The sequence below is a fragment of the Zootoca vivipara genome, chromosome 3, assembly GCF_963506605.1.
Source record: "Zootoca vivipara chromosome 3, rZooViv1.1, whole genome shotgun sequence".
Lineage (NCBI taxonomy): Eukaryota > Metazoa > Chordata > Lepidosauria > Squamata > Lacertidae > Zootoca > Zootoca vivipara.
The window spans coordinates 34,825,809-34,849,869 of NC_083278.1; the positions used below are offsets into that span (position 1 = coordinate 34,825,809).

At 41.0% G+C, this 24,061-nt stretch overlaps 1 protein-coding gene and 1 pseudogene across 1 annotated transcript in view; both read left to right on the forward strand.

Moving 5' to 3' along the window:
- The window catches only part of COL19A1 (collagen type XIX alpha 1 chain), a 181,093-nt gene that overhangs the window by 113,790 nt on the left and 43,242 nt on the right, over positions 1-24,061 (forward strand). Inside the window, exons 17-21 of the mRNA XM_035109681.2 lie at positions 2,835-2,888; positions 15,396-15,449; positions 20,820-20,864; positions 21,244-21,279; positions 21,991-22,044. Coding sequence (XP_034965572.2) covers positions 2,835-2,888; positions 15,396-15,449; positions 20,820-20,864; positions 21,244-21,279; positions 21,991-22,044 — 243 coding nt within the window. The remainder of the gene's footprint in view (positions 1-2,834; positions 2,889-15,395; positions 15,450-20,819; positions 20,865-21,243; positions 21,280-21,990; positions 22,045-24,061) is intronic.
- LOC118083282 (U6 spliceosomal RNA) lies at positions 15,139-15,235 on the forward strand (annotated as a pseudogene).

Sequence of the window (24,061 nt, forward strand, 5' to 3'; positions counted from 1 at the left end):
TCAATCATATTGCCTCCTGCAACCTTTCTCTATACTAAAAAGCTGGACATGTTGTAACACTACCCCAAACTGGGGTTGCTGCATCCTCTTGATCATTCTGCTTGCCCTTTTGTGAAGCCCTTTTGATTCTATCATTTTTGAGGTGAGGTGTCCAGAGCCGTCCACATGCGATAACACCACATATTTGTATAATGGCATTATTATATTAATAGTTTTATTTTCAGTTTCTTTCCTAATGGTCCCTAAAATGGAATTCATGTTTTTGACAGGTGCCACACACTGGTTCAACATCTTCATCAAGCTATCCAGTTCCTAGTCAATCCCCAGCAGTTCAGACTCTATGATAGTATATGTGAAATTAAGATTATTATTATTATTATTGCCCTGAGATGCATAACTTTACACTTGTTTACATTGGATTGCATTTGCCATTTTATCACTGATTCATTCGGAGAGGTCCTTTTGAAGTTCTTACAATCTCTCTTTGCTTTAACAATGCTGAGCAATGTAGTTTCGTCAATAAACCTGGCTACCTTACTACTCACCACTAACTCTAGATCAGGCATCCCCAAACTGCGGCCCTCCAGATGTTTTGGCCTACAACTCCCATGATCCCTAGCTAACAGGACCAGTGGTCAGGGATGATGGGAATTGTAGTCCAAAACATCTGGAGGGCTGAAGTTTGGGGATGCCTGCTCTAGATCAAGCATCCCCAAACTGCGGCCCCCAAGATGTTTTGGCCTACAGCTCCCATGATCCCTAGCTAACAGGACCAGTGGTCGGGGAAGATGGGAATTGTAGTCCAAAACATTTGGAGGGCTGAAGTTTCGGGATGCCTGCTCTAGATCATTTATGAACAAGTTAAAAAGCACAGATCTCAATCCTAAATCCTTGGGGACTCCAGAGTTCTGGAACAGCCACCAGCCCCCCCAGAGGAGCTTTTCAGAGGGCTGGTAAGGGAAGGAAGAATCAATGGAAATCTTCTCTCCCCTATGTCCCAGGAGTGTCCTGTGAACAGAACTCTACATAGGGGAACTCTATTTAGACCCAAGCCAATGCAAACAAATTATAAATTGATAAATAACTAGAGATCAGCTACAGTCACAAGGTTTCAGAAGGAAATAAAACCACTGAGGGTTTTTTATTTTTAAAAAATTGTTGTATCTTCATCGTCTTAACCTTAAAAAAAAACAAGCTGGCATCTCTGCAAACAGTCAGACAAAAAGCTTTAAAAGCTATTAACGAAAAGCCAAGTTAACAGAGAGCATATTGACCTAAAAATGCACAGCCATATGTGAAATGCATGAACTTAAAAGTGATACCAGGAGACACATGGCTGCTGAAAAATGTTAATCTACTGTTTTCCGGTCTTGGATTCCCATAGAATTGCTTAGCTCTTGGAATCAAGGTTTAGCTGGCTGTGACTCTTAGCAGGTGACAGATGACTTAAGTAATGGAGATCAATAAGTAGGAAGCACATAATTCAGTTCACTTACAACATAGCTGAAAATCAGTCTAGAAAATGGAGGGGAGGACATTTGTAAATGTGTTAAACACAGCCTATTGTATATGTCTAAATTATATTGCAATTCTGGACTCCCTGAATGTTAGTGCCCTATCAAAATGCTTTTATCCTTGAACCATAACCTGCAAAATGAATGCGAGTTTAAAATACGCTGAAGCGAATCTTCCCTTTTGTTTCTAAGAATTGTCTGAAAGCTGGTAAAGCTCATTGATTCAGTTGTAAGCGGCGTGGCTTGTTTCTGCCTTACAGTCTTATGCTTTGCCTCTGTTTCCAGCATCAGTTCAAGGAAATGCTTGTTTACCAGTGTGGCAACAGCCATAAGTACCACATATCAGCTCTCTTATGCATGCAGTTGTACTTTTAAAGGGCTTTAAAAGTGGTATTTATAACTTTTCTTGAATAGTAAGGGCCACTGAAGGGTCACTTCAGCAAGTACAACTTTCTGAAATATTTTCCAAAAAGTTAATTGAATGTGTGAATTTTCATATCTATTAACTGCCAGTGTCTCACCTATCTGCTGTACTGATATCATTCATCCCTTGCTGCCCCCTGATTAGATCTCTTTCCTCCAGCAATCCAAGGCATTTGGGGTGTCACAGTGGTACATAGCCAATCAGCTGTGGTTCTGTGCTGATGTCACTGAGGGCAAACATAGCCAATTTAGAGTGACTGGTCACATGGACTTCCCCTGCTAGTTAGTGATTGCAAAGTGAACTGAACATCGTGACATGAAAACAAACAACTTATTTCCAGGGCTATTCTTCCTGAATAAGTGAACACTGCCTTTTGCAACGCCAAAAAGGACATAGGTGGCACTGTGGTCTAAACCACTGAACCTCTTGGACTTGCCAATCAGAAGGTTGGCGGTTCGATTCCGCAAGACTAGGTGAGCTCGTGTCGCTTTGTCCCAGCTTCTGCCAACCTAGCAGTTTGAAAGCACACCAGGGCAAGTATATAAATAGGTACTGCTGTAGTGGGAAGATAAACAGACCAGTTTGGGCCCTCTCTGCAGGAATAAAAACCATCAATGGTGTAAAAGGGGTTGGGGGTAGGTATTTGGGTATTACTCAGCTTGCCTTTCAAGAATGATAGGAGAGTGTTTTAGCTGCAGCAGTATAAGACTTTGTTAGCAGTCTAGGAGCTAAAGTTGTAGCACAGGGTCAGGTTTGAATCTTTCCAGTAATAATTTCTGCAGACATTCTTGCTTCTTAAATAACAAATGAGACCGCTTTATCCTTAACAAGCCTTTCTCCCTAACACTCATTTATTCTTCTAGTAATTATCTGTTTCTTTGTTTCTTTATATACAGGGACGGCGAGGAAAGCCAGGACTCCCCGGAAAGGCAGGGCCACCAGGACCGCCTGTGAGTAACCACTATGTGATGCTAAGTTCGGTCAAGAATTTGTAGTGGATCATCCAACGGTAGCTTTAAAAGAGCACATCAGATCTTTATTTTCTCTGCAGTATCTTACCTTTACAACTGCACAGAAAAAAAGCATAGGAGTGTAGGAAGCTGCCTTATAGTGAGGCAGACCATTATTCCCTAAAGCTCAGCATTGACTGCAGAGTCTCTCTAGGATTTCAGACAGGGAACATTCCCAGCTCTACCTGATGGTATTGCGGACCGAACCAGGAGCCTTCTGTATGCAAAGCAGATACGGTGCAATTGAGCCACAAGGCAAATACATTATTTTGCAGATGCTCGTAGAGGAGTGGAGTAAGGGACTAATAGGAAAGGAACACAACTTCTGAAGCTCCAGTGGAAATGGGAAGAAATTGGTTAGTAATTCAAGAAGCCGGCTATGTGTACATTATCTGAGGGATATTGTTAATTTAGTTTACCCAAACCGATGATGCTGTGTGCTTAAGATGGGATAATTTCTGTCTCAGAGGGGTAATTGCAAAAGATGAAGGGCTGCACGGTGAGCTTGCCAATGGTCCGAATGGTGCAGAGGATTATAACCAATGCTGGAAAGAGCATTCATCTGTAGATCAAATGAGTTTGCTGAAGAATTAAAGAAGATTAAGAAATACAAAACTGTATGAAAGGAATTGGAATAACGCATCACTAGAGGCTTTAATTCAGATCTAAGCATTTGGGGATTGTTTCCTTCATTGCTAGATTTGTATGGTTTGGAATGTGAGCTTGCTCACGTATCTGCCTCTCAAGGAAATTCCTCAAATCATGGAATGGATGCAGCCTCTGGAAGGGTGGCATTTTGCATTAATATTTTAATGAAAATCTCTATTCCACCCCCCACAAAAAAATACCACCTTGATTCTATGTTCTTTGAAAGCACACAAACACGTGGAATATACAAAGGGCTAGATGTATCTTTTTTAGTAGATGGATTTATATTTCACAAAAAATTACTGTTGTTTTTTTAAAAAAAGAATGTGTTGATATTCTTTTGTGAATCTTCTTTTTTGGGGGGTAGGTTTTTATCTTTTAAATAAATGTAGTGATAGAAAGTAATGGAGTTCATGCTACAAGTCCTATCGATTTTGCAGAGATTCTGCATTTAGAATTAATGTGTTGTTTATACTCATGTGGATGCAATGGCCACATACCAGGGGGCTCTACATGAGGAATGACAGAATTCTGCTCCCCACTACCACACTGCTGGCATACATGGTGACCCAAACACCTATGACTTTGAACTTTGCATTCTTTGGCTGGGCAGTAGGGGCAGAGTGGGCTGGGGTTTGGGTGTGCACTGAGAACTGTTAGGATTCCTGCTCCGTGTTTGCAGTCACGGGATTGTTGTCTATCACATGACGATGTATGTTTCCATTCCACAGTGTGGGAAGTGACAGAGACAGGATGTTTTGGTATTACTCTGTTCCGTGAAGTGGGACTATTGTCCTTTGTTCTTTCCCTCTTTGCTGTCTGATGAGAAAGTGGAAGGAGCTAAGGCAGAATGCTCTGAGTGTAATATATGTAAATAAAGTAGATTAGCCAAAATGCTGAGCTATTGAGTCTCTTACACAAACTGCCAATACTCTACAGGATCGTAAGTGTGCTGATGCTTCTTGGTATCAGTCACTGTGATGTTCGGGCTAAAGTAACTTTAGAAGCTCCTGAACGACAGACTAGGAGGGAGAGAACATGCCAGCTGGGCATGTGTCTCTGCCAGGGTCCTACACGAGAGTAGGATGATCCTAACAAGAACTCCCTTCCCCTGTAATTATCTGGTGTGCTACATGCCCATGCAAGGGAGAAAGGGGACGATGACTGGAATTTGCGATGCCTTGTGTATGTGAGAATTTGGTGCTCAGAATGTCCCTAAATGGGACACCCACTTTACTTACCCAGAGGACTGACGTCAGGAGGCTTGTAATTCTGTATATCAGATGTTACTGTCTGATTGGTTTCCACTCTTGGCTGTGGAACATGATGGGCAGAAATCCATATTCTACAGGGCATCTCCTTTAGAGCTACAGGGAATCTTGTCTGTTTTGCAACAAAAGTATTGCTGGAGACAGTAAAAAATTACAGCTGTAAAGGAAAGGGTGAATAAAGGCAAAAAGAACAAACAACATAACTATATATCTCAGGAAAGGAAAACTGAGATAGTGACCCAAACGGTGCCCCCATTTATCACCTGGAAAAACAAGAGGATAATAATTCTGCTTGACATAGACACATGGAGACTATTCCAGGAATACAGTTATAACTTAAAGGCAAAATCCGTGAAGAAAAAATTTCTAGTGAAATGGGAATACACTGGCAGATTAAGGTATATTAAATATATACTTGTATTACAAAGTATGAAGGTGATATGGAAATCTTCTGAGTTTGAGTTAATGCTGTATTAGGTAGTCAACTGGTAGCAAACCTTACAGAGATTTTTTAAAAATGATTACATATATAATAATAGCTATTTTTGTATTATAAATGGTGTAACACTTGGTCTTCTTGCATTAAATATGTACTGGTTTGTTTGTTTTTAATTCTAGGGATAAAATGGCGTCTAAAGTTTAATCCATATAACACAGGGACATTTTATATGATTTTTCACATTAGATGCTAAAATTGTGAAAAGTCAAAAAGGTGAAAGCCATTGACCACACACACCTCTAAACCTTCTTCTAATTGATGGGTGATTCATATACTGTACATAACTGTCTGATCACCCTTGACATTTTGCTTTCATTTTCATTCTTCTCACCTTCTTCAAGCTGATAATAGTCATGATTCTTTAGACTGCTGCTTTCACGTCAGCTGATCTGTTCGGAATGTTTTGGCACCACAGCTTCTCTTCTGCTACTTCTCTGAATGCTTTTGTCGTGAAACCATTCAGGAGTAAGCGGGAGTTCATTTAGATTTTTAAATAAAAGGTGCTCCATCAAACTGAGAGCTTTGCAAAACAGCAAAGCAGCATACCATGAGCAAAGATTTGGGGAGGGGGGGGGCTTGAAATGATGATATATTTGAAAGAGGTCAGTAATGTACTTATATGTGGGTTAGAGTTAGCAGGTAAATATGGATGAAAAGAGAATGTGCATGATTAACAACATTGTGATAGTTATAGACTGACCGACGACAAAGGAGGTTCAACTTTAAACAAGATACCGTGTTTCTCCTAAAATAAGACGGTCCTCAAAAAATAAGCCATGCCAGGCTTTTAAGTAGTAGTATAAATATAAGACATCCCCCGAAAATAAGCCGGGGGTGGGAGCCGCTTCGGGGAGCGCAGCGCAGCGCGAAGAGCCTGGTGAGAGGCAGCTGCGGCTGCAGGTGAAGCCCGGGATCTGCGTGGGCGACTGGGGGCGAACGCACTGAGCGCTGCGGCGGTGGCGAAGAGGCGCCCGATCAGCCCGCTTCTCAGCTGATCGGGCGCCTCTTCGCTACCGCCGCAGCGCTCAGTGCGTTCACCCCCAGTCGCCCACGCAGATCCCGGGCTTCACCTGCAGCCGCAGCTGCCTCTCACCGGGCTCTTCGTGCTGCCGCTTCGGGGAGCACAGTGCAGCGCGAAGAGCACTCTTCTGGTGCTCTTGTGCGTGCGTGCGCGCGAGGGAGAAGTCCCCTTTTCCTTACCCAGGTGCACACACACACACACCGTTTCGCCTCGCTCCGTCTCTCCCCCCTCCGCAAAGACACCAAAAAAAAAAAAGACATCCCCTGAAAATAAGCCGTGGTGTGTTTTTTGGGAGGAAAAATAAATATAAGACGTGTCTTATTTTAGGAGAAACACGGTAACAACCATACACGGTTATCCACCCCATTCTCTGCACACCAACCACCCATTCTCCACACACACACTGCCTCCCCGCCCCTGCTGCCATTAATTTCCGACTTTCACTTCCGCTATACGGTGTAATGGCTTTCTGTATTCTTTCTGATACACTTACAAGGCACAGGTTTCTGGGTGTAGGTCTGTCTAGGTCCCTCAGGGGTGAGCAATCGTAAATCTTCACAAATGGTCCAAACTAAGAAGAGCCTGATGGATCAGCCCATTGACCCATCTCTAGACCAGCATCCTGTTCTCACAGTGGCCAACCAGATGCCTGTGGGAAACTCACCAACAGGATCAAGCATAAGACTACTCTTCCATGCTGTGGTTTCCAGTAGCTGGTATTCAGAAACATTGCAGCCTCCAGTGGTGGAGGCAGAGCGTGGGCATCATGGTTAATAGCCATCAACAGACCTCTCCTTCATGAATTTTTCTCATCCTCTTTGAAAGCCATCTAGGTTGGGGGAGATCACTGCCTCCTGTGGGAATGTTTCTTAGTTAAAAACATGGAACTTAAGTAGCATGGAAAGCATTCAGCTAGCAGTAAATTAAATCTTGGTAAAAAGTGTTACAGCGGCAGCATATGTGGGAGGACATGTAGGGAGCAGAGCTAGTGCAGTGTAGTGGTTTGAGTGTCGGACGAAGACCAGGGTTCCAATCCCCATCCAGCTGTGAAGTTGGGCCAATCACTTCCTCTCAGCCAAGCCTACCTCACACGGTTGGATAAACTCGAAGAGAACCATGCCTCCTTGAGGTTCTTACAGTTAAGGTAGGATATAAATGTAACAATGTAATAGATAAACCCAAATTCAGTTTTGCACAGTGCTATTTTCTGATGTTAAGGTGATCAGTTTTTTATTTTGTTTTATTTTATTTCATTGTAAGCCCTTGATCACTGGGACTTCTCTGCTCTGCGCCCCCACAAATGTTGAATGATTTCAGAGCTATTTTCTTGTTTGTCAAAGAGCAAGCGGCTTCAGGCAACACGTGATTGGACCAGAGCAGATTGGTAGTTTACTAAGGGGAGCTATTACTTACTTTGAAATGTCTAAAATTACTCTAATTCTCGCTGGACCAAATCCAGATTCCACAGAAGTCATGAAGAATATTAATTGCTTCTGTTAAGAATCATGTTACTTCTTTGACATTTCTTTTTCTTTTACCTTAGAGTATTTAAAAAGATTTTTTTTAAAAAAATCAGTAATTGTGAACAAGAATTGGCATTCCCTTTTGCAAAACTCTTAGATACCATTTCTTTTTCACTTGTGTTGTTTTAGAGAATTGTTCCATTATTTCACTGCTAGAGATCTCAGCCGTATTCAGTTTAGTGTGTGGTATTTCATCTTGGGGAAAATACCCAAGAAGTTCATTTTTTAAAAAATAGAACAGCAGCTCCCTCTAGTGATTCTGTATCCACATTCTCATAGACAGTACTGAAAGCTTTTCATTGAACAGTTTCATTATAGTACTTAGAAAGCTTCAAAGCTGGTCCCTCAATATAAGAATCAAAGAGCAAGTGAAACTACCTTTCATTGGAGTAGTTAGATATTTGAACTGTTCCAAAAAGCTTTGGAAAGGCACATTTTTATTACATAATTTCTTCCGAAAATAGACACCACCCATACATGCTTACTAGAGCAGCTTTTTACAGCACTCCCTCTGGTTTCTTGCAAATTCATCAGACAGTGTTGCTGTACTGTTGCATCTTTTTATTGGTTTTCAGAAAAATAACAATAACGAGCAGTGGGGAGAGGGGAATAAAATTTTACAGCCCTATAAATGTCTCCCACCCAACATGCTGTAATATTTTTAAAAAGCCTGCCATCTCGTGGGTGGTGGACCAACAATGATGTGGACTGCATGATGGAGAGAGAAATCTGGTGGTGATATTTGAAGGCACAGAAGGCTAGAGCAGAAATGTTTAATTAGATTACAAAAAGTAGTCTTTGTTTAGAGAAATTACTGGGGGCTCAGATGACTCATAATCTTTTTTTAGAGGCCTAGTTAAGGGGGAAAAAATATTCTGAGAAGAAAATGGTGGACCAGCACTTCTACTCCCATACTTTAAAGAGACTTGCAAGCAACCTTGTCGCTGCTGATTTCTGTTTGTCCATCCATGGGTTATGTTTTTTTCCCCTTTCCTAGTCCTGCTGAGATCTTTTTAGCAAAAGTTGCCAGAGAATATACGTGTGCTTTACCACTGACTTAACTGTCTTTCCCTTTGATAATACACATTTCAGAGCAAATCACCATGTTTCAAGCATACAACAATGTTTATTTCTCCAGAATATCCATATACCCCCTGCTACAATCATTTCCCTTATCACACATCTTCCATTCACATGATATTGCTTTAGTATTCTTTTGTAAAGGAAGTATCTTTTTGTTGTTATGCACAGCAACCATAATAACCTTCCAAATGTTCATTTAGAGCCCAATTTTCATTGCAGCTCTTGAAATGTAAGCAGTTGAGTGGTATTCAACGATGTTTTACTCAACCTATCGCAATTAATGAACATGGCCAAGTTTGATCCATTAATTTCAGTAGGTCTGCTCTGATTACATCTTAGCTGTATGCCACCCAAATGCATCATTAAAAATATGCATTGGTGAAATTGTGCTGTAAAAGTTTTTTGTTTTGTTTTTTAAAGAACAATCTTGTGCAAGATTACTGAAAAGTAAGTTTGTAGAGTGCAACAGGGTTTATTCTTAGGTACGGTTTTGTAGGATTGCAGCCTTAATAAGTGTTCAAGAAACATAGTTAGTGTATTGTCATTGAAAAGCTTAAATACTCAGCCTTCTTTTTTTTCTTCAACACCATCTGCAGTCCTTTCAAAAAGCCCTTCATTTCCCCCCTTGTCTGTATATTAATTCTGTATACAGTGGTACCTCTGGTTAAGAACTTAATTTGTTCCGGATGCCCGTTCTTAACCTGAAACTGTTCTTAACCTGAAGCACCACTTTAGCTAATGGGGCCTCCTGCTGCCGCCGCGCCGGCAGAGCACGATTTCTGTTCTCGCCCTGAAGCAAAGTTCTTAATCTGAGATACTATTTCTAGGTTAGCGGCGTTTGTAACCTGAAGCATTTGTAACCCGAGGGACCACTGTAGTTATATCCTGTCATAATCCAAGATATATACATAATCCAAGATATATACCACCACAACAGGTATGTTAAGTAGCTAGTGGTTTGCTTTGGAAATCTCATTTCCAATGCTTCTGGAAAGATTGTCATCCTTTCAGGGTTTCTGGAAGTGATAGTAAACAGAATATCAGAGGCATTATAAGATCAGTTCATGGGGGTATGAGTATTGCAGAGATTTTATGTTTCTCTTTGCATGTGTATTGGAGAAGAATTACCCACATTGGGCCCTATTGTTTGCTATTTTATTAATTTTTCATCATTGGCAGGGCAAGGTTCCTTCCTTCCTTCCTTTATTTCTTTTATTTTTATTTATTTAGAGCATTTTTACTCCACTCTTCATCCAAAAAGGCTCCCAAAGCAGCTTTTATGAAATCAAAAGAAGGCACCCCCTCCCCTCAGGCTTGCATTCAAACAATTTTTTTGGGGGGGGGGGAAATACAGCACACAAGGGAAAGGGGACAAGGAGGGAAGAGGAAAATAAAACTCAGAACTCCGGCACCAATTTCTAGACAGTTGTTCTTATACTGACCAGCTGGCATAGTTCAGAGGCAGGACGTGCCTGTTGGAACTGGGCCTCCAGCAAAGTGGATGTAATGAACCCTGCTTCCTATCTTTGCTACTGAGACAGCCTGATGAAATGGCTACCCCCCCCCATGACAGCTGAGGGAGAGGAGGCTTGATGGAGCTGGCCTGTCACAACAGAGCCGATGGGTAGAGAGCTCTGCTTGTCAGCTCTCCCACCGCTAGAATAGCAGCCCACAGATGACAGTTGAGCTTCTGCCAGCTGTTACTGACACCTTGTGTGGCCTCTTCAGCAAGAACCTCATGCTTATTTACATTTGTCACAGAAATAAGGTGGGCCCAAGTAGGCAAATGCATAGTTCTGCAGCCCAGCCCTCACTGATTTTGGGTGGGTGGGGGTGGGAGCAACCAGCAAGTTGTGCTGCCTAGAAACTTGGGCTTGGGGAGAATTGGGTTCACTTTAGCCGCAAAAGTTCAGAGTAGCCTCTTTCATCCTTTCAACACAAATATTATGCTTCTGTGGCTCTTAGCCGCTTCTCTTTGATGCAGTTGCATTACAAGATCTCCGTATTTCATTGCAAAGCATTTAGAGGGGTGGAAAGGGAGTTGGGGTGTGTGTGTGGCTCTGCTTACCAAAGAGGGCATGGAGTGGGTGGAAGTGATATGACTCAGAAAATGTTTTCCGGATAGGCAGATAAATTATCTGCTTTTTAATGTTCCTTTTTTTGTCCTGTGAAGAAATGTCAAAAATTATCTTCTGCCATAATGCCACCAGTACTGCCTGTTTCCTATAAATAACATTGATTAATGTACAGTGTTCCGGGACCCCATGGATCAATACATACAACAACTCCAACACTGCTAGAAAGCAGAGATCAAAGTGAAACTAACTTAGTCTGGACCCTTCGCCTCACTATTCTATACACATATCAAAACTTAGTTTTAAATTAATATTTCATTGGTATGTGGTAAGTCTGAAAAACATTCAAAATAGCAGAATGTGCCAAATTATAGGGTGTCTTCTTTTTGAATGACAGGTAACCTTGTGATGTTTAAACCTATGAAGTATGAATAATCATACTTTTTTGAATGGGGGTGCTGTTGAGATTTACATCTTCAATAAGTAGATTAAAATAGAGAAGTACATACATGTACATATAGAGCTTTTCTTTCCCACTACAGTAATACCTCGGGTTAAGTACGCTTCAGGTTGAGTACTTTCAGGTTAAGTACTCCGCAGACCCGGAAGTGTTTACTCCCGGGTTCCGCCGCATGTGCATGCGCAGAAGCAATCTGTGCGCTTCGCGCATGCGCATAAGTGTTCTGCACACTTCGCGCATGTGCAGACGTGCTCTATCGGCGCTTCGCACATGCGTGCTATCGCCACTTGGGTTAAGTACTTTTCACTTGGGTTAAGTACTTAACCCGAGGTACCACTGTAAATGTTAATTTTTTTCATCTACAATACTGTCTTATTTATTTTATAGTATAGTACATTCATTATTGCCTTCATTTTATTGATCAATGGTCTTGTTAGACAGTAAAATTCGTGTTAAATTGCTGTTTTAGGGGGTGATTTTCATTGTCTGGAACAGATTAATCCGCTTTCCATTACTTTTAATGGGAAAGTTCACTTCAGGTTAGGTACGCTTCATGATAAGTACGGACTTCCGGAACCAATTAACCTGAGGTACCACTGTATACATTCAGACAAGGCTCAAATCCATGAGCTTGCACCCATCTGACCATCTATTGTACTGAGGCTTTGGAGAGGAATATACTTAAGTAGGTTATCCTGGCAGAAATCTCACTTGATTAAGTCTGTTGCACAGCCAAGTCCTTTGCTCACCACCAACAACAAGTGACACACCCAAGAATTCTCTAAAAGCAAAGTTTTTTCTTGCTCGAACAGGAAAGGATACAGCAAGCGATCAGGAAAGTGATCAGAGGCAGAACCCTGATTTCTGTTTACAAACAGTTTTTATAGTCATATAGGTTAGACATATAAGACACACACCCAGTGAAACAGTCTTACTGTCAGCTTAACTGCAAAGTCAGGTGTTTCCAAACCTCAACTAGCTATGCATTTTCCTGTTTATACCCTTGTTTTAAAGGCCACTCCTTTGCATGCTCTTAATAATACTTCTCTTTACACACCCTCTTGTGATTTGCTCTTTCTCTGTCCCTCTCTAAAGCTATAAAAATGGAGATGGTCTTGCTTTGGTTGCAACACTTGTGTTGTGACAAGGTTTTAGAATTGAAGTGCTGTTTGATCTAAGGTAATCCTTAGAGCTGGTAATCCTTGATCTAAGGTAATCCTTGAGAGCTGGACCATAAAGAAGGCTGATCGCCAAAGAATTGATGCTTTTGAATTACGGTGTTGGAGGAAACTCTCGAGAGTCCCATGGACTGCAAGAAGATCAAACCTATCCATTCTGAAGGAAATCACCCCTGAGTGCTCACTGGAAGGACAGATCCTGAAGCTGATGCTCCAATACTTTGGCCACCTCATGAGAAGAGAAGACTCCCTGGAAAAGACCCTGATGCTGGGAAAGATTGAGGGCACAAGGAGAAGGGGATAACAGAGGACGAGATGGTTCTTCAGTTTTCTCGAAGCTACCAACATGAGTCTGACCAAACTGTGGGAGGCAGTGGAAGACAGGAGTGCCTGGCGTGCTATGGTCCATGGGGTCACCAAGAGTTGGACATGACCTTTGGTTCAGGGACCAAGTGCTTGACACTGAAGATCATAATCTCTCTGTTTATAATGCACCTGCTTATCTTTTTAAGAGTAGGCATTAATGATATGGTGCTTACAAAGGACTCTGAACTGAAAACACTGAGTGGAATCCTGATTGACATCGCTCCTCTAACGAAAGCATCGGTCGGTGAAATGGGGAGGCAGGCAATGTTTGGTTATTCTTCCTCTGCCCTGCAACCCCCTCCCTCCCTCCAGAATCTTCTCTGGAGGATTGGGAGACCCTTTTGAACAGAGAAGATATGTGTGCATTTGAAGGCTGCAAGAAGGAAATTAAATTGCCCAAAATTATCGCCCTCCCAGTTCTGTTGACAGATGTCTTCTTTCAGTGGAGTGACACCAATTGTATTCCATCCCCTGACAGGAGCCTTATAATATATCAAGGATATTTTAAAATTATCTGGCTATAAGACCAATATAAACAACAAAATATGATAGTGTCCCTTGGTTTATTTCTGAATTGTATTTCTCTTTCTCTCCCTCCCTATTTCTGTCTCTTACATAGTAGCTGCTTAAAAATTGCTTTGCAAGGCTCATTTGTTTTATTTCTCTTTGGTCCTTAAAAAGTCTGTATATTTGCATAGTTATAAATATTTATCATTTTGTAATTCTGAGCCTCGATGGCCGCAGCTATGATTAATCCTGTTTGGCATGCCCTGGTTAGATCTTTTCAAAGTGCGGAAGCTTCCATAGTAGGATGGCTCTCTTGGGGTGGTCCTCTGCTGAAATTCAGGAATTGTGCTGAGACTAGCTTCAATTCCCTTGGCCGCCCGCTTCTTTTTCGTGAATTTGACGGTCCTCTTAACCTGGGAAATCGTCTTGCTCTGTGATAAGGCAGGTGGTAAAGGTAAAGGTACCCCTGACCATTAGGTCCAATCACAGACGACTCTGGGGTTGTGGCACTCATCTCGCTTTACTGACCGAGGGAGCCGGTGTACAGCTTCTGGGTCATGTGGCCAGCATGACTAAGCTGCTTCTGGCAAACCAGAGCAGCACACGGAAACACCGTTTACCTTCCCGCCAGATACCTATTTATCTACTTGCACTTTGACGTATTTTCAAACTGCTAGGTTGGCAGGAGCAGGGACCGAACAACGGGAGCTCACCCTGTCGTGGGGATTTGAACTGCTAACCTTCTGATCTGCAAGCTCTAGGCTCTGTGGTTTAACCCACAGCACCACCCGCAGGTGGAGGGGAGGATAATTCTAATACTGAATGTTTTCCCAGTCCTTTTAGTTGGATTGTTTCTCTGCTTTCCAACTATGACAGCTTCTCTAGACAGACTATAGTTCAAAAATGCTCATTGGCTTACTGTAAGTTGTATATTTATTTAAAACACTGTCTTTTCGTCAAAAAAAGTTTGAGGTGCCAAGTCAGACCATAGAATTTGCAATAACATTTAAAATACTAAAAACAGCAGTAATCACACACACACAGAGAGAGACAGACACCATTACAGTATACTGTATCATCAACATACTTTCACTTGAACTGTGGTTCTGTTGTAGCATTATCACATTAAGGGGAATGGCCTCAGCTTAGTGGCAGAGCACATGCTCTGCATATATAAAGTCCCAGGTTCAATCCCAGCTTTAAGAGCTAGTGCCAGTCAAAATAGTATTGGGGTAGATGGACTATTGGTCTGACCGTGTGAGGCATTTAACTGCTAAATAAATATTGTGTGTTACCAGGAGCAGAAAGTTTGGGGATTTGATATGTCTTATAGAAGTTATTGGAAGTTTGCCGCCACTCTCTTTCTAATGTAGTATTGCAACATTGAAGTTGTTAAGCCAGAACATTTTATGTTTATGGAGCCTGACAAAATTGATTCAGACTAAGATTAATGTTAATTGCATTTTTGTTGACCTTAGACAGTAATCAAATGTCTTCCAAATTTAATCTGCTTTGGGTAAGACTCAACAGGTTTTCTTTTTCATGGATAGATACTGGACTTGTTTTGGCAGCACTCATACTAAAATTGAATGATACAGAGAAGATTGTTAGCGTGACCCCTGCACAAGGATGAATGGCAAAATTCCATATTTTTTTATGCTGGCCTGTGACAATTTTTCATATAATATATATAATCTCCAGTTGTGTGGTGATACTTTCAATTCAGTTAAAATAAATGAATAATACCTAGTACGCTATTTTGTCGAACCAGAAATATTATATTGACCAGACACAATTAACTGTTTTCTCTTTCTAGGGTCCTCCAGGTGCAATAGCACTTCAAGATTCCTTTAAAGGGCCATTTTACCAGGTATGGGCAGTTATTTTACATGGGACATTGTGGAAGATATATGTGCTTGCACAACTTCTAAATTCATCTATCTCCAGCCTATATATATTTGGCATGGGAAGGGCACAGAGACTGATGAAAGGAGAGTGTTGTAGCATAAGACGGTTGGTGAATTAACTGGGAGTAAAGGGAGATGGGAATGTGGAAGGAGCAAGTAGGAGCATATGGGACTGGCTGAGTTATTTGTAATTGACTAGAATTTCAGTTTACACATTTGAAGGCAGGGCGGGAGAAACTCTGCAGCTTTTTGACATCTTTGCCCAATATTTTAAATATTTGCTAAATGTCTGGGTTACATAATGCGTTGTTTAGAAAGCCATAATCTGGGAGGGAGGAAAGCAAGCATACAGATGGACTTTCTCAACCTTTCTAGTGACAGATCAAGGGATATCTTCTGCAAGAATCTCCTTCATTGTTGCAGATTAATTTTTCGTGTATTTTTTCCATCCCGCCAACAGATCTCCAAATGCACAGCCCTTCATTTTTGCCCATTGTGAAACATGTTGGTAACATTCTTGCAGAGTTCCTGGGGATTTTGTTTTACACATTCCCAAACTGAAAAAAGTAAGAGAGGTTGGGAACTTAGTAATTGAAGGGAGGGGGCATGTTCATACCATGTACACACATCCCATCAAGGACTGCCCTCTAGTGTGGATGGTAAACATTAGTTGAGGAATCAGAGGCAGAAAATCTAAAGCACTCCTCTGTGGACACTCTTGCACCAATGTGCACATGGAAAAAAATGGATCTGAGTTATCAGCTGCACAAGATGACAGACCTGCATCTTATATATAGCCTCAAACGATTGGATCCAGTAAATTCAGTGCCACTACAAAATGCATTTCCCTAAATTCTAAGCTTGCCTACTCAGAAGCAGGTCCATTCAGATCAGTGGGACTGAACTCCTAAGAAAGTTCACATGAGATTGCAGCCTTCAGTATACATATTCATTGTGCTGTAGCTTTTACTGTCTAGAACCCCACTGGGTTTGAGTAATTTGAAATGCTGCTTTCTGCATATGTCTCCAAAATCATTCTCTGGTATGGAACAACTAATGATATTGAGATATCTCCCCCACCCCACCCACCCCGAATAGTTTGTTTCTTGTAATCTTTCTTGGTGTACTTGGCATCAGTTTTAGTAGCCATCTAATTTCACATTACTTAAGATTAACTTTGTGGCAGGTGACATGAACCACAGTGGAGGTCCTCAGGGTTTGATATACATCTGTCTGCAAGATTCATGTTTCTCACTACCATGAGGCTCTACAAATTCTTAAGTCATCTCATGTTTCCCAGTTAATATCTTCTGGCCAAACATGGGCCAGCTGTTTTGCCTTCAAGAAATTAATCATCTTTTAAATCCTCTTATAGTGCATCAGCAAACTCCTCATTTCTGCCGCCCAGGGCAAAGCATTTAATGACTTATTTCCAAGCAAGCAACTTGCTTGTAAAGGAGTACTAAGTTTAGTATTTAGGATGGTGGAAGATGACTCACCAATCCAAACCTCAGATTTAAATACTTAGACTCTCTGGAACCAAAGTTTCAACTCACAGCAGGGCTGATCCTGCAAGCCTGGTGATGAATTTTCAGAGCAGTATATCACATTAGCAGTATTTAGAAGAACAATTTGTCCTTTCTGGGTGTTAAGGAACCATTAAAATGAGTGATTGGTCTTCATATGTTTGACATAAACATCACCATTCTCTTGAAATTATGTTATGTGGCCAATAAATTTCCCATCATTGAGCCTAAGAATAAATTAATTCCTATATGTATAATGCACATTACTATTACTATTACTATTACTATTACTATTATTTACTCACCCTTCCCCCTAAGGTCCCAATTTAAAACAACTTACAAACACAGAAATAGGATGGGTCCTAAAAAAAGGTGCATTTCAAGTGTCAAAAGCCAAGATAAAGAGGTGTATGTGTAATGTATTTAAATCTCTATATGGTAAAGGGATTCATGCAATATTCAAACAATGTTCAGATTTTTATAAGCCCACATGATTGGTTGTCAGATCTGTTCCTTTGATTTTAGCAAGTTTTCCAAGGTCCAACAATAAACTTGTAATTAGTAGGGTAAGGTTTCATTCTTACATAGTCGCATGACTCAATGGGCTCCTGTTCTGCACTAGAATTTGCTGAACGTATTCCTGTATTCTGAAGCTGAATATATTCCTAGTCAGAAAGGGAACTCTAAAGGTTCCCACCTACATCATAACTAGGTATCTGCAGATGCTTTGTTCCATTCTCTCTCACCTAACAACCACCATCGTAAAAATCAGACAGAAAAGATAATATTCATCCAACCCTGGCCGATGCACCCAAAATGCTTCTATGGTACTGCCTCCAAAATTTTCATACCTCCTAGTATGTGCAATCCTGAGATGTATTGCATAAAACTGTACATGTAGGTGCTCCCTGAGTTAAGTAAGCTATCTCACATTCCGGATTTGTGAGGCAGTCTAAAATAAAGCTGCATTCATAGGCCTCAGCTCAAAACTTGCCATCTCTGGATGTTAATGTTAACATGACCTGACATTCCTGCTAGGTGGTTTGGAATCCAGCTTTCCATTCTCTCTTCTTACAAAGCACCTTTCCAATCCTACCTTCCTTGCTAGTTTAGCAGGAAGGAACCAACTTCATACTTCTCAGATTCTTTATTCCCCATTCCACCCTCCCTCACATTTTGAAACTTCCAGCTTGCTTCAACAGAGCATGCTTAGAATTCAGACGTTCATTTGAATAAATGGAAGTCAAAGCTTTGATTAGGATTTTAATGTTTCACTTTAAATTGGGCTTTATTGACATTTGCTTACCACAAAAGTGTCTTTATAATTCCTCTTAGAAAGGAGCAGATGCTAAAGGTTTATGGCAAGGTTAGGGAACCTGCAGTCCTGCGCCAAATTTGGCCCAGCATGGGTCTGAATTTGGCTTGCAAGCCTGTTTTCCCAAAACCTCACCCACCTGATATCATATGCATGACAGACAGAGACATGGCTGGATTAGCTGCATGAATTGAGGTCCTTGTGGAAAATGTAATTGTGCCACTGGTCCCTGCAGAGAAAGCAGGGTTGAACTCACTCCACTTCAGGTGGCAAGTCTTAAGGCATAGCATTGTTTATGTGGCATTCACCCCTATCCACTTCCCAATCTTGAATACTCTCGATGGACTTGTGCAGGTAGACTCTGGTTGCAGTGAACAAACTGTGTACCTCTGTTATTGCCAATTCACACAATCAACTTGGCATGCTGTGTGAATTAGCCCTTGACTCCCTCCCTTTAGCTCTCCTGCAGGAATTTTTGCCTATAACCAGCTGTTTTATCGTTTGAAGCTCACATCTTTACCATTAGAGAGCCCATTGGTACTTTGAATAGATTCACATTTAACAGTTTCTTTTGTGTATGCAAAGTCATTTGCGTGATTTATATGGAGTTCTTGAACTGGAACATTTCCATTAGAATAAATTTCCAATATTTAAAATTTATATACATTCTGAAAACGTTGTTTTGTTCCATTTCCCTGTTTTGTCATTCTGATGTATTTCCCCTCCCAATTGTGCTTTTAATGAGCAAATAAAATGCACATACTGTTCTGAAAAGTACACTTATATGCAATGCTGCGTGTTGAGGTTACAATGAAGAGCTTGGAAATGCTTGGTATCATTAAGAGCTGGTAATTTTGTTTAAGGATTCCTAGTCTGTTAATTTTAAAATGAACCGAAGAACCAAAGTTCAGAGAGTATACATCCAAATACTCATGTGAGAAATGATCCAAGCTACCCCTGTTTATTATAAGTGATATAACTTTGTCTTTAGAAAATTACATGTATTCCTGAAATAAGGATTATTATTTTAAGATAGTTTATCATTAAAAGCATAGACAAGCTATCTTTGTACATTATAAGCAATTTAACTCTTTATTTAGAAAACAGAATGTAATTTTGATGTAAGGTTAGTTATTCATAGATATACCTGTTATGTTCATTTAAACATATTCTCTGTCTTTTACATATGATAAAACTTTATGTTTAGAGATCTGAACGAATTTTTGTTATAAGGAGAATTATTCTAAGATTCATTTCTAATTTCTCAATATTCCAGCTGATGAAGAATAGTCGAGACAGGGCCTTGTCCTGAATTTTACTGGAATTTTTCTTTATTTGCCTTCAATACTGGGATTGATTCCTATTTGAACTCATCACACAAATAAAACCTTGTGGAGATTTATTTGAAATCCAATTTCTTCTGGCCTGAGTTCTTGCAATTTACCGTTTATTTCTGGTATCATTAAGAGACAGAGATTTTGCTTAAGGATTCCTAGTCTGTTAATTTTAAAATGAACCAAAGAACCAAAGTTCAGAGGTTATACATCCAAATACTCATGTGAGGAATGATCCAACTATCGAGGCTAGACTTAAAGCTATTTTCATAGAAGTGGGGAATGAGGAAACAAGAGCCACTCATTCGGTCTCCACTATTTCTACTCTAATGACTGAAGCAGGACTCCAGGACTGCCACAAGAAAGATCTATCCAGTCTCCCTACAGCTCAAATAGGGGACTTGGAGCAGATTGCCCAAGATTGGTTTTAATTTAATCTGGGCACATATCTGAAGAAGCTTTTTTCCAAAAATACACAACAGGTGTCATACCTGTTAAGATAAACTGAAAGCATTTTCTTAACTGCACAGGCTATGGACAAAGTTCCAAAAGCAAGGGCATGTTCTCATTGGCTGACCTAAGAATTTCCTTGGCCTAGATGTTGGTCAAAGTAGTGTATACAGGTGAAACTCGGAAACTCTAATTTTCCAAGTTTCACCTGTACTTTCTGGAAGAGCTGCAAAGCTCTCCTCTATAGACTGACGGAAACTCTCCAATTTCTGAATCACAGAATCATAGAGTTGGAAGGGACCATGAGTGTCATCTCATCCAACCCCCTGCAATGCAGGAATTTTTTGCCCAGTTTGAGGCTCGAACACAAAACCCTGACATTAAGAGTCTGATGTTCTACTGAATGAGCTATTAGGCTAACTTCAGTACTAGTATATACTTTCTGAAAGAGCTGGGATACCTTCCTCTTTACCCCGACAGAAAGTGTGTGGTTTCTGTTTCACTTTTACTACCATATGTTTCTAATTTATTTAATATTTTTAATATTTTTTCTCCTCCTCCCCATGGACCAGAAGGTGTTTGCATGTCTCTGTGTGTATCACTAGAGGCTTCACTCACCTACCTGCTCGCCCCTTTGGTAACTCCCCTTCCCCCACATCTGAACTAATCCCCTTCCCTTAACAATATTGTTTTCTTTTTTATTACAAGAGTTATCAAGAAAAAATGGGCTTGAAAGGAGCAAAAGGTGAAAAGGTATGTAATTTGCCACTCAGGGATTTAGGGGTGTCATGGTTTGTTTGCCTGCATGTGTTGGCTGGGCAGTAAGCATGGTTTGCACTCACAAACAGCCCAGGCATAACTAAATGTTGCCATTCTGTCCAAGTATACCCTATAATCTGCATGTGTAGATTGTGCATAGATAGAAATATGTCCTCTGAATGTTTTCCCTGATGCATTAGGTTACAACATTTTGTTCTGTACTCTATTCCTTTTCCTGAAGCCAGCACAATGCTTATACGTGCCTTGGCGGTTAGCTCTTGTGTTCCTGTGCCGATTGTTGTGGGTTACACATTTGGGCCTTTCATGTAATGTAGTCCATGTAAATATTAAGGTGGCTTATACTCTGTCATAGGGAGAGCCTTCGGAGAAAGGAGAAAAGGGCGATCCAGTAAGTACAGCTAAAACCTGTCACTGTGGTTTCTTTCCAGTATTTATTCTTGGTTTGCTTCATACAGTCGGTGTATTTGCAGAAGTCTGAATAATAAAGTGTTGACATAAAAATATCACGGGTCTCATGTCGCTGCTGCTCTGTTACCTACATGTCAACATGAATCATTTTCAGGAGCCTTCCCCAACTGGTACTTTCAAGGTGTTGTCAAACTACAACTCCCATAGGTCCCAACCAGCATGGCTGGTTAGGGATAACAGGAATTGTCTAAAACATCTGGGGGAGGCTGATGTACAGGTAGCAAGGGGCCAGGGGCTTTTGGCTCTCTAGATGCTGCTGAACTACATCTCCCATCAGCTTCAGCTGTCATGGGCTGCATGGCACCAGCCGGGATGGGCAGAGATGGCAGGTTCTGTTAGAGAAGGAGGAGCCCCCCCCCCCCCGGATTGGAGGTGTGGAGAGTTCAGGCAGTGGCAGGGAAGAGGGTTCTGCACCTTTGCTGCTGGACTTCACAGCAAGGGAAGAGGATTTGGTTGAGTCTCTGCATGCCTCCAGAGAATGAGATTTCCATGGTAGCTCAGTTGGAGATGGGGGGAATGTTGGAGGGTTGGACTCGGGTCCTGTCACCAAGGTCCTGTGCCAGCAGGAACATTTTTCATTGATATATAGTCAGAAGTTTAACATGCCATTCTGAAAAACATTTTTTTTTAGGGTGCATCAGGGGAACCTGGCCCTTCTGGACCCATTGGAAGTCCAGGATCACAGGTATGTAGGTTATATTTCGTATACAAAATACCATGTTGAAGCTCTGTGTTGCCCTTCTTCTAGCACAAAACAAAACAAAAACCAGAGTGCTGTTGATTTCTAGTCCTTTATTTAATACCATTAATTTTTTTAAAAAAACACTCTTCTGAGTTGTAAAGGTAAAGGGACCCCTGACCATTAGGTCCAGTCGCGGACGACTCTGGAGTTGTGGCGCTCATCTCGCTTTATTGGCTGAGGGAGCCGGCGTACAGCTTCTGGTCATGTGGCCAGCATGACTAAGCCGCTTCTGGCAAACCAGAGCAGCGCACGGAAACGCCGTTTACCTTCCTGTTGTAGCGGTACCTATTTATCTGCTTGCACTTTGATATGCTTTCGAACTGCTAGGTTGCAGGAGCAGGGACTGAGCAACGGGAGCTCACCCCGTTGCAGGGATTCGAACTGCCGACCTTCTGATTGGCAAGCCCTAGGTTCTGTGGTTTAACCCACAGCGCCACCCGCAGGTGGAGGGGAGGATAATTCTAATACTGGATGTTTTCCCAATCCTTTTAGTTGGATTGTTGCTCTGCTTTCCAACCTTGACAGTTTCTCTAGACAGACTATATTTCAAAAATGCACATTGGTTTACTGTAAGTAAAACGCCGTTTACCTTCCTGCCAGAGCGGTACCTATTTATCTACTTGCACTTTGATGTGCTTTTGAACTGTCAGGTTGGCAGGAGCAGGGACAGAGCAACGGGAACTCACCCCGTCATGGGGATTCAAACCGCCAACCTTCTGATCGGCAAACCCTAGGCTCTGTGGTTTAGACCACAGCTCCTCCCATGTCCCTTCTGAGTTGTGGACTTGCACAAAATGCTAAAAATATATGCAGTCTTACGGGTTTTTCGCACAAGTTCTGCTGACACTTTAAAATAGTCGAATGCTGTCCCGATCCTGTGTTTCTTCTTTGTCCCGTAGAGTGCCAAATAGACAGTTAATTTGAATGTTAAATAATCATAGCAACTGTATTCCGATCCAATGACCCCTCTCAGTTGTCTTTTACCAACCAAATTTTGATACGGTGCTACTGCTCCCTGAAACAGATAAAGAAATCCTATTATTTTACTTTAGTTATGTCTGAATGTATAGGACACCCTTCAGTTTGCAAAGTGCATAGAGCAGCTGATGAATAAACACCACAAATAAATCCCAAATACATTTTTTTAAAACCCCAGTAAAAGCAGCTCTGCATTAGAAACAGTAAAGTCGATGCAAACTGAAATGTACAGGAGCAGAACACAGTAAATAAAAAAAGAACAGCAGTTTCAACATTTCTATTCATATGTAAATGTCAATCATTCGTGCTGAAAGTTTCACTTCCCAAAGAAAAGTTAAAAAAGAGAGAGAGAGAAAATGCTCATTTTCAAAGTTTTTTTAAATGGAATGAATTCATTTTTTCCCTGTGAATTCACATGTAATATTTGGCATGATTGCAATAAATATATATTTTTTAATGATCTCTCTCATTTGCTATTTGCTATGAAATATACCTCAGGCACATGAGAGAGAGAGAGAGAGAGAGAGAGAGAGAGAGAGAGAGAGAGAGAGAGAGAGAGAGAGAGATGCACTTCCTCCTTGAATAAAATTAATTTATACAGCTACAAGGCTTTGCAATTCTATGCTTTTATTCATAAAAAATTATTCTAGAGCTGTCTCCTCTATAGCGAATTTTAAAGCTAATGGTGTAGAGCTCTATTTAAAACGCCCCATTTGTTTAGATGGATTCTAGTTTATTTCATTCCCCCCCCCTCCCCTAACACTTAAGGAAACTGAAAGAGAGCAAGAACAGAGAATGAAACTCACAGCTGGAATGTCGAAGGCAATGGAGTTTAGGCAAAACTGGGCAGGTTTTTAAAACATTTTTTTTAGCATTTTAATAATGTCACACTTTTTTTTATTACATCCTTTGAGTGGATAAAACTGACGGTGGGATTTTTTTGTGCTTTGAGAGAAGACAGACAGAGGAAACTGAGCCCAAG